This window comes from Lutjanus erythropterus, chromosome 7 (assembly GCF_056507025.1).
Source record: "Lutjanus erythropterus isolate fLutEry1 chromosome 7, fLutEry1.hap2, whole genome shotgun sequence".
NCBI lineage: Eukaryota > Metazoa > Chordata > Actinopteri > Lutjaniformes > Lutjanidae > Lutjanus > Lutjanus erythropterus.
In genome coordinates, this window is record NC_139323.1 from 4644152 (window position 1) to 4655440 (window position 11289).

The window sequence follows — 11289 nt, forward strand, 5'->3', positions numbered from 1 at the left end:
GCAGGTTAGCAGAGGCTCAGCTGTTCTCCAGCCTCAATTCCAACCCTTTCATGAACTTTGAGTTAAGCCTTCATCCCTAGCAAGCAGTGCGCAAACATTCAGTCCAACCATCTCACAAATTGCTAACAAATGCTGATGTGCCCGAGGTAAAAAAGTAATTTTCTTCTCTTAAATAAGTAGATTATCAGAATACTTGAGTTGCAGCTGACAGACTTTAAAAAATTAACTTCACTTACAGCAGAATTAACAAAATAAAGCCAAAATGAGCTGCCTCAATTTAATCTTTTTGGGTGCAGGATGGACTCAAATCCAAAAAAGGTGCCAATGTGTACAGCAGTGTTTATGTGACTTTGTTTAATGTTCTAAAATAGGACTGCACTGCAGTACACGCCTCATAATATTCTAAACAGGTCAGGGTGGGACAAAGTCAGCAGCACATCACATACAGATACTGTGGCACTGCATCAGTTCAACACAATCAAACCTTGCTCTCTTTAGTATGGAGACCCAAAGTGCTCTGTCTTCTGTTCAGCACAAAGCAACACAATGCAGCACGTCATTGCTATTGTCTGACCCACGCAGTTGTCATTTCCTCACCCAGTGCTGATATTGTGTAGATAACAAATGTACTTGCGCCACTCTGTGCGCGCATGGGTGTGTTGGTCTTAATATAAGGTGTGGTCAGGCGCAATGCGCGTGCACTGCTATCTCGAGGCAGGAAGTGATTGTGCCTTTGACCAGCAGAAACCTGGTCTAAATTCAATGGCGCCACATTTTCCTGCTATTTAAAAGGACACATTATTCAGATAGCAAGGTGCGCACACATAGGTGGGTTCACAAGCACTGCAGTTATTCCACGGGCCATAAAAAGTGACCTTCTGATTAACAGCAGATTGGTTGCAGGTGGGTGAAACAGGATGAAACTGTGTGTGCATAAGAGAGATGCTGTGCCAATTATGCATGTCAGCTGTAACTTCAATGATTGTTTAAATGTGAAAGGATTGTCAGAATCTGATAATTAATGTGCCGTGTTCTCCTGCACATCCATCCAGAAGGTCTCACAGTCAGAGTCAAAGTTAGTGTACGACTGCATCAGTCAGAAATGCAGCTTTGTGCTGCTTTGTGCCAGGCGGAAGATAGAGTCCAAAGACTTTGTGATGCAAAGTGGGAATAGGAAACATAATTGAGAGCTAATGGGGAAAATAAAGTGAAACAACAATAGAATTTAGGGGATTTTTGAAATGAAAATGCTGGCAATAAACTCTTATTGTGAAAATAAGCAGAATGAACTTTTAGAAATACTTTTAAATACATAATTCACAATTTCATAGTTAGAGTACATATGTATTCATGTGATTATTTTTTTCAAAATTTCTTATTTAGTTGTTCAAATGTTTTTTCTACATATATTCAGCCTGATCGTTATAAGAAAATGTGACCTTAACACTGGCTTTACTCTCAGCAGTAGAAGAAGAAATGTACCTTTCAGAATAAAAACCATTAAAAAGTCTAAAAAACAGTGTCAACCAATCAAAAAACAGTACAAAAATGAAAATTAATTTCAGTGGTGTCAGGAAAATATTCAGAACTCAAACCCAGGCAATCCCCAATTATCAGCACCAGCACCTCAAACTAGCTTGAATATTTCTTTCACTGGACACTTTCTGAAAGATGAAATAATCAAGAAATGAACCACTTCAATTAAGACCAGCAATGAGTCCATATGATACATGTTCAGTGCTTTTCTGCTCTGAAGGAGAGAAAACACAGTGTCAAGTAAAAGTCTGGGCAAACTGTAACTCCTAATGGAAAAATATCCCAACAAATAAACTGGCTCCCCCATCTGGTAAAAAGGTAAGCTACATCGGCGAACAGACACTTGACAAAGTCTCACTTTTGCTAGTACAGATGAATATGTTTTCATTTCAGTCGACATGTAAGTCTCTTTCACATTCCTTTGTTAAATATACATAAAAGATGTGGAGGTGTGGGTAGGCAGACAGCCCTACAATAAAATGTCAAATCATTAGACAGACCATTACAGACTTCTGCTTTTTATTAAAGATTTTCAGCTTGTTAACAACCTGTTAACAATGGGTGCTTTCATTTGGTAAATTCATCACCTCCTGTCGCTTCTTCCTTTCACGTCTGAGCTCCTCCCAGGGAGGATATGACAGAGAGACGCGAGGACGGAGGAGATGAAGCTGTCAAATGAGAATTCCTCCATTCCACAGCATCAGTCTGAAGCAACGTCAGCTACTTATGACAAGCTGCTGTCAAACAGACTGGTACAAATGTCCACATAACCCCTTATTTAAGAACAATTTCAAAACCTTACAGTATTCATTTAAATCTGTAAACTGTTTAAAACAGCAGATTATTAACAGCATTCTTACTGATGTTGATTTTAATCATTATTTCTTTTTAAATTTCTAAATTATATTTGGATCAGTGTTATTTGTAATGATTACTTAGACTATTTATTCACTTGCATTTTTGTTAACTGCAAAATAATACACCACAAAGTTATAGAAGAATGTGTGTATGTTGATTTTATTGTGAAAAAAAACCCAACAAAAAACAAACTGCTGCTTTATGTGATGCCACAACTCTTTGCAATTAAGTTATCTTGCATGTTATACAGTGTCACATTTATCAGGGTGGGTATATTTCCTGAGGAGTCCTTTAAAAGTTGTGTGACAGTGATCCCACAGTGATAAGCTCTGAATCATCACTGTACCAGATGCCTCCTTTTCCCCCTGTCTCCTGTTTGGTTTAAATACAACACAAAATGAACCACTGCCACTAATCTGCATGTATACAGTGTTTTCGAGAATCCATACAGTATCATAAAACATATCGCACTACTCAAGTGTATTGATATTTTCTTACACCCCTATAACCAACCTAATTTCAATCAAATCAATATGTTCTGATCTGATGTCTACTCCTCAAGTACAACAAAGAATCCAACTGTATAGGCCTGAATACAAAGCCGGTCAGAGTTTGCTATGGGCCGTTGCTCTGTGCTGCTATGTTCAGTATGCACAACAGTTTCTCAGAAAATAATACTACAGCTTCTTGATAACCGCGCAGAGTTCAGAGGTTTCTTTCCCAGCAGCTAGGTGCAGTGATGAGGTTTAACCCGGAAGTTAGCTACAACTTCAGCCATGGTTCTGTAGAGTTTCTGATGTAGCCGTCACCTCTAAAAACTTTTTTTAAAATAGTCCTAAAACACACTGCTGATAGATATCAAATAACAACAGCCACATGTGTTAATAGGATCTATTTATAATATTAATTATTCAGATAGTCACAACAAATGTGAACATACTTGAGCATATTTTACTCAGATGTTCCTATTTTTATGCAAACAGTAAAAGTTCCTATCTACTTTTACTGTGACATGTTAAAGGAATAGTTAACCCAAAAATGAAAATTCAGTTGTGCTTCATGTCGACTGAGGGTCATGTTTATCTTGTTAGTCCACAAAACACTGCTGGAGTTTCACAGGAAAACAGTGTTGCAGAATCTCCCAAACAATTGAACTGAATGGTGACCAGTTTTCAAACAGAAAAAAACAATTGACGGAAAAATCCTAATCCTAAAGCCTCGACATGCAGTTCACCTGCGCACATACACTCCTCAGATGGTGTAAAGGTAAACACAGCTCTAAGCTAAGGAATCTAAAATCAAGATTCAAGTCAGTTTGACATGTTGGGGCTTTAGGGGACTTGGATTACACCAGATGAACAGTATGGAGGTGATTTTTTTATGTTTTAAAAGTGGTTACCATTCACGTCAATTGTTTGGGAGATCCTGTTTTCATTGTTAGTTTACATCCTCATTACTATTCCTTTAATACGTGCGTAGAGGAGAGACATTCTATCATTGTTAATGTTGTTGGCACTCATCACTGAAATAAGTTAATAAAGGTCAGTCTGTACATTTCATTATGTCCTTATCAGAGGGAGACTCACATGATTTGTGGCCCCAGCCTCGTAAGCTGATCCTCCCTGACGAGTAGTAGAGGAATCCCAGGGCCAGCATGGAGCACAGGACCAGGAGGAAGTTGCGACTGGGTTTCATTCTCATCTCCAGCTAGCACACATGGCACATGATCCCAGACTGGAGCCTGTAGAGTAGGACATAATCTGGTTAGGCTGCTCTCATACACACAGTGTTGTTAGTTGATACACACACTGAGTGTGTGACACTCTGCAGCAGTCAGCACAAGTATCAGATTGATTGACCATGTTCTCCTGAAGAAGAGACTTGATTTGTAGTGATCCAGGCTGTCCTGTCCACATTATAAGCTCCACCTAGAGGTCTTCACAGAGTCACTCAGGCTGGGTTCCAATCCACAGCATATTTAGACTGTACTCCATGCTCCCTGCTCCAGAAATGTCAGTTAAGGAAACTTCCCTTGACAAAGTCCTCCATTCGGAACACCCTGCAACGTCACCAACACACACACCACTTCCTCTGGTTGTTAGCCTGCTAACATAAAACACAATGGTATCTTTTGCTCCAACTGTGGAAATCTTATATGACTGAAATAAAATACTGAGTGAAAGAAAACAAACAAAACAAAAACGGATACTTTACAAAACATATTCTATTGAAATGTAGGCAATGTAAGTTGTGAATAAATGTGATTTGATAAATTTACAAGACATATGGTGCATTCCAAAAGAGAGAATAATATACAAATTTTTTATTTCATTTTCTGACAATATACAGACAACTATTATGTAATATTTTTATTATGTTGTCCTTGATTATGACTCATAATGTTAATTACAATTACAATAATTAAAGACATATTTAAACTATAAAAACATTATTATTATTATGATGTAAGGATTATTATATATTATTAAATCAGATTGAATTTGTTAGATCAATGATTTTAAATTAACAATAAAAAGTTTTTGTCACAATGACTGATGGGTAATCTCCCTGGTCAGCTTCTTGCAAAGTGAAGGGCTGTTGTTCAGTTCTTCCCTACATAGTTCACAAATCTCACTGAACTGAGGATTTCTTGCTCCCTCTGGTTTAGAATCTCACCTAACATGGCTGTGCAGTCCATGCCAAGCAAAGACAACATCAACACTTTCTTAAGCAACACTGATTTACCTCAACTCACTGTAGACCAAGTAAATGACCTTAAGAAACCATTCACAATCACAGAATTCAACAATGCACTCAAACTTATGCCAAAGAATAAATAATGGCTGAGTTCTATAAACACTTTTAGAACATCCTCGCCCCGACATTCATTACATTAACAAAAATCCAAAATTCCAACGGACACGAATACAGCTTCCATCAGCCCACTTTGTAGCCAACTTCTCAGCGACTGGAACTCACCCTCATTTCCTAGTAATCGAGTCCTGACCTGGGATCCGAGTCAGACCTGGTGCAAATCATATTTAGTCCTATCTCATCAGGTAGGATCCTGTACCAGGCTTGCTGTGACAGTAAGTTTGTTGTTACTTAATTCATTTCAAGAGCATTTCTGAATAATGTATGCATTACTAAAGAATGATCTGATAGAGGGCTTTGAGTAAAAATAGTTTTAAGACCAGTTTATATTGTGTTTATATGTATTGTTATATTATATTAAATATGTGTATCAGGCCTGGCATTAAGTCATTTTCAGGATAAGGACACTTTGGCCTTTAAAAATATGCTAATTTATATTGGGGCATTGTGGCCAAAATGTAATGCACATGTTGGCTGACTAAAACAAAGAATTTGAAAGCCCCAACTTCTACTCTGAAAAAGCAAAATGTGCATTTCAGTTCAAGTTGATTAACAAAAACTTAATTGGCAAACTCAAACTTTTAAAATGTGCAGCATGGTGAGTAACACTGATCACTTCCCTGATTGAATTTCCTGTTTCTCAGCGTTCATACACAGTCTCTAAACTAACAACAACATTGAGCACTGATTAAGACAACATAGATGTGTGTCATTACTAAACAAAGGCAGTGTTTGCAGAAAACACACGGTCAAATATCAGTCAAACCCAGTAAATGACCACATGCTGGGTTTCTTTCTGTCAGACGGGCTGGTGCTTCTCAGAACAGCTGACACAAAATGTCAGTTTAGCAAGAGAAACCACACTGATGTGATCAGTGACTGTGAAGATGGTCTATGGGCTTCTGCTGTAAAGTACTGTATGAGAAATGACTGGCAGCTCTTTGGCTTCTACCCCCTAATACAACATAAACACACACTAAAAACAGCAGCACAGAGCCAATCAAATGAAAAGTGTAATCACAATATAAAATGATTTAGTATTAGGCTACTTGACTCCAGTCAAACTACCAAATTTTCTTTTGTTTTAAGTAGTCATTTACAATCCTGCTGTTGAAATATTCATCCATCTGATGATCTGTGACCAAACAAGCTGAAACTGGATATTCTTGTGGAATAATTTTTATTCTTAAATTCTACCAATTATTTTTCCATATCAAAATGTTCAGCTCTTTTTGGGCATTTAAAAATACTTTTTAAAATATTAAGCTTTTTTTTTTAAACACATTTCATGGTTCCTACACCTTTTTCTTGTCAAATTGAAGCACTTTCAAGGATTTTCAATGTGCATTTTCAAGCGTTTCCAGCATCTTACAGCTGTTGTAAATTACATTTTTATGTACATTATATGTATATGTGTATATATGTATATCAATCTTCAAGTATTGTAATTATTGATAAATCATTTTGAGTCAATTTAAAATGACCTAATTCTCTTCTTTCAGCTGTTCAATCATGAATATTTTCTGCTGTTTTTAGCCCTCTATGACAGTGAACTGAATATCTTTGGGTTGTGGACAAAAAAGAGATTTGAGGACATCATCTTGGGCAATGGGAAGCGACAATTTATGGATCAAACAACTGATCAATTAATCAGGTGAACAATCTACAAATTAATTGCTAATGAAAACAATTAGTTGCAGCCCAATTGGCATCCAACATGGCCTGACTGAGCCAATATTTGACTTATTTTATTTCTTATCTAAAAAAAACTACTAAAAGTAATCTAATTTCAGTTTCAAGCACTTTATCTCAAATCCAAGCACTTTTCAAACCATGAAAACACCACATTAAAAATTCAAGTGTTTCCAGCACAAGTACAAACCCTGACATTTGTGCAATGGAAATAACTGGATCAATCTGCAATCTTGTTCAAACCTACAACACTTTGAAATGCTACAGCAACGGTTTGTGTAAGCTACTGAAGAAGAACTGGCTAACAGTTTAATGTTTATTATTGCAGTGAGAGGCTAAGTTAGGTCAGTATCCTTGTTTAACTGTTGCCACAGCAATTATAGCATATTAGCTACAAAGGTTTGCCATCTATCATTTTAATTTGTTCTCCAAGCGTCCATATTGTGAGAAGCATCATCAGTGGAGTATTCTTAGAACACACACTCAAATGCTCCAGTTGCTGACATCCTGAGATTTCATCTTTCATCCTTTACATGGAAATAATGAGTGTATATGTATGTAGACAGAACATAGACATAAACCTAGATGCTGCATTAGGCTTTGAATTGTCCATTCATTGTCACCATACTGGTCCCGTCAGGACTGGTCTGTGAATAAATACATGTAAATGATGAGCTGCGGTTCTTCGGGATAAAAATCACTATAATGTTTACAGTTCTCAACCATTTTTATATTCAAAGATTAATGATATAGATGGAAAAAGTTAAAAATGAGAAAGTTTTTTCCTACTCCGTGTAGATCATATACCTTAAATATAACCTGAGTCACTGGAATTCGGTTGAGAGATATAAACTTAATAGTGCTTTTTATTTAGAAAAAATGCAGCTCACCTGTTTACATATATTTGTTCACAGGCCAGTCTTGATGGGACCAATATGATGGCCACGTTGATGCACCACATTTGGCATGAAAGAGGCATCCTCGAAAGGCTCAGTGATTCTCTAGCAAGGATGGGGTGAGGTTCACCACTTTGCGAAAACTCCGCTGGCAAATAGTCCCAACAGTTTAAGAATGACTTTAGGGATTTAACCATCTAGAACCCAGGATATCAGTAAAAGAGAATGCCTTGAACCACTCAGGTGGTTCTGCATTAATGAATCATATGCTTGTATAAAACACATTACTACAATGGGCTTGGGAATACTTCAGGAAACTGCTGTTGGTAAAAACAATTTGTTGCTGCATCTTCAAATGCATGTTAAGACTATCATGCTAAAAAAAAGACATATTAACACACACACACACACACACACACACACACACACACACACACACACACACACACACACACACACACACACACACACACACAGGATACACACCACATACCACATCCAGTCGATGTCTTTTTCAGAGATGTCCTTGCTTATTCCAGCAAGACAATACCAAGCCTTTGTAGTAAAAGAGTTCAGGTACTAGACTGTCTTGCCTGCAGTCCAGATCTGTCTCCCATTGAAAATGTGTGGCGCATTATGAAGCACAAAGTACAACAACAGAGACCACGGACTGTTGAGCAGCTGAAGTTGTGTATCAAGCAAGAATGAGAAAGAATTTCCCTTTCAGAACCTCAACAATTAGTGTCCTCAGACAAATGGCATTAAAAAAGAAAAGGTGATGTATCACAGGGTTAAACGTGCCCCTATCCAAACTTCACTGGAATTTGTTGCAGGCATCAAATTCAGAATGACTGTATATTTACACAAAACAATAAAGATGCTAACAGCGACTTTATCTTCTTGGGAAAGTAGTAGCCACTGTGCCAGTCAGCAGATTTTGGAGCTTATGTACAAAACTACTGTGAAAAGTGTTTTCGCTTTTCATTTTCCTGCCCACAGTCACCTAAACTGTAGACTTCAGAATAAGCTTTGATAATTGTGACTGTGTCAATGGCCTGTAAAATAAGTAATAATAATAATAATAATAATAATAAAAAAAAAGCTTGACCCAACATTTTTAATCTCTGGAAGGTGGAAAAAAGTACTTCTGGGACTAAAACATGTATTTAAGATGTCCTTCGTTCCAAGTGTCATCAATATTCTTAAGAGATTGAGATGAGAGACATTACATCAACTGTTTTTGGTGTTTCATGGTTAATATTTATAATGTGATGACATCTTCCCCATGTGTTTATTTTCAGGCCTGCAGATGATTGTTTCCATTCCATCAGTGATTATGAAATTAATTGCCCACTATTCTAATAATTGATTTATCAGTTTTAGTAATTAAAAAAAGCTCAAATTCTCTGATTCCAGCTTCGTAAATGTGAATATATTCTGGTTTCTTTCTGTAACAATTATTTTAATTATAAATCAATCTGTTGTTCATTTTCTCCATTAATCAATCAGTTCTTTCGTCCAAAAAATGGTGAAAGATGCTTATCAGTGTTTCCCAAAGTCCAAGGCTTGTCTTGTTTTGTCCACAAGAAACAAAAAAATATTCACATTTAATAAGCTGGAATCAGAGACTGAACATTTTTTTGCTTAAAAAAATTACTCAAACCAATTAATTGATTATCAGAATAGGTGAGATTTAATTTTAGAATAGATTTATTTCAATTAATCATTTCAGCTCTATTTATTTTCTATTTTCTCTTTGTTGTTACATTTGTTTGGTGAGCCAAAGACAAATTTCCACCCAGGTGGACAATAAATTTTTACTCTACTTTATTCAATTCTAAATATAGTTTGAAAAGTACTTGTAAATCATCACATTAAATTTTTCTTTACATTTTACACAACATTAGGGCTGCAGCTAACAATTATTTTCATTGGTAGATTGTTTTCTCGATTAACTAATTAATAATTGGTTGCCTATAAAATGTCAATCAGTGTTTCTCAAAGTCCAAGATGACATTCTCAAATATCCTGTTTTGTCAAAAAAAAAAAAAACTCAAACTGAGTGACTGATTATCAAAATAGTTGGCGATTAACTTAGTTATTGATTAATCATTGCAGCGCTACACAGTGTCAGTATTTTTGGAACTGGGGTTTGCAGACTTTATTTTTGTATTTTCAAATTACTTGTATAACAGTCTGTCAGTTGTCCTTTAATACTTGTGATGATAAAGTATTTGTAAATTATACATTCTAGAAACTTTTTGCTGTCACTTATGATGTCCAGTACAGTCTGATGTAGATAAGTAAAAAACCGCAGACAGTGATGAAAAGTTGGGGGCGGAAGTGGTGAGTCAGTGGGGTGAATGGGTTTAACCACTGACGTTAGGTCAGTTCATTTCATTGACAATGAACTGAAGTGGACTATTGTTAAGGGACAGAGTCTGTATGACTGACTGTCACTGGAGAAGCATTAACACTGTACCGTTAGGAAAAGCAGTGGGAAATAACAGCAGTGATGTTACTGCAGCTAGCAGCTAAGTTAGCTCATTATCCATGTAAATGATAGGTTAGCATATTAGCTCGAGCGGTTTGTCACCGGGACCGGGATCATCCTCCTCGAGCTGTGGTGACACGCGCTGTCCCTCAACACAGAACACGTTAAGACAGCAGGGACAAGAGGAGAGGTAGCTACATGTATTATAACAGGTACATAATAAGCATGACTAGCCGGCTGCGCTAGCGAGCAGCCATGTACAGAGTGAGTCTTACCCGCAGACGGATACCGTTAATTTCCAAGTTGACCTCAGCTCGGTCGCTGCTTCCTGCCGCCGCGGTGGACACCGAGCTGCTGATATACATGAGTCAAAATGAAACATGCCTGTGGACAGAACAGACGTTAGGTCCGCATTTCATCAGCTCACTGAGGGACAGACTCGGTGTCTCCCTCCCCTCCTCCGTACATGCTCCAGGCAGCCTGCCTTTTAGTGGGGGTACCCGACAGCCAGCGTTACGTCCAGCTGCTCTGTACGGAGACAACGTCACGCCAAACTCCATTTAAAAATATCTGTATGTAATTACGCTTCGCCGATGGGGACTTGTACACAGATGTTAAAGAGTTTTATATGATTTTAAGTATCTTGAATTGCAATTGGAAAAAATCCGCATACAAGTAATTTGTCAAGCTGCGATTAAATGTCAACTTTTTGAATAGTTTAACTCACCGGAGGTCATACTTACTACCTTTAGACCTCAAAAATAGAGTGGATTTCTAAACCAAAAAAATGTCACTTTCATACTTTTCATGCATTTTGGTGACTTTTAAAGAAAATAATATGTAAATAATAAAGTCAATATTATGCAGCAGCAAAATTATCAGGAAAGAATACAGAATAATTCTCTGGTGTGAATGTGTTAATCTCTGGAATAAACTAAT

At 37.1% G+C, this 11289-nt stretch overlaps 1 protein-coding gene across 2 annotated transcripts in view; it reads right to left on the minus strand.

The window, feature by feature from the left end:
* st3gal3a (ST3 beta-galactoside alpha-2,3-sialyltransferase 3a) overlaps positions 1-10911 on the minus strand; it is a 53533-nt gene extending 42622 nt beyond the window's left edge. Inside the window, exons 1-2 of one of the 2 annotated variants that reach the window (XM_084722439.1) lie at positions 10626-10911; positions 3981-4135 (exon numbers count right to left, since the gene is read on the minus strand). In XM_084722439.1, the coding sequence (XP_084578565.1) occupies positions 3981-4095 (115 nt within the window). In that variant the 5' untranslated portion in view covers positions 4096-4135; positions 10626-10911. Of the gene's footprint in view, positions 1-3980; positions 4136-4253; positions 4441-10625 lie in introns of those variants that run through there. The other variant, XM_084722440.1, reaches the window with a different exon arrangement.
* Between the last annotated feature and the right edge of the window lie 378 nt (positions 10912-11289).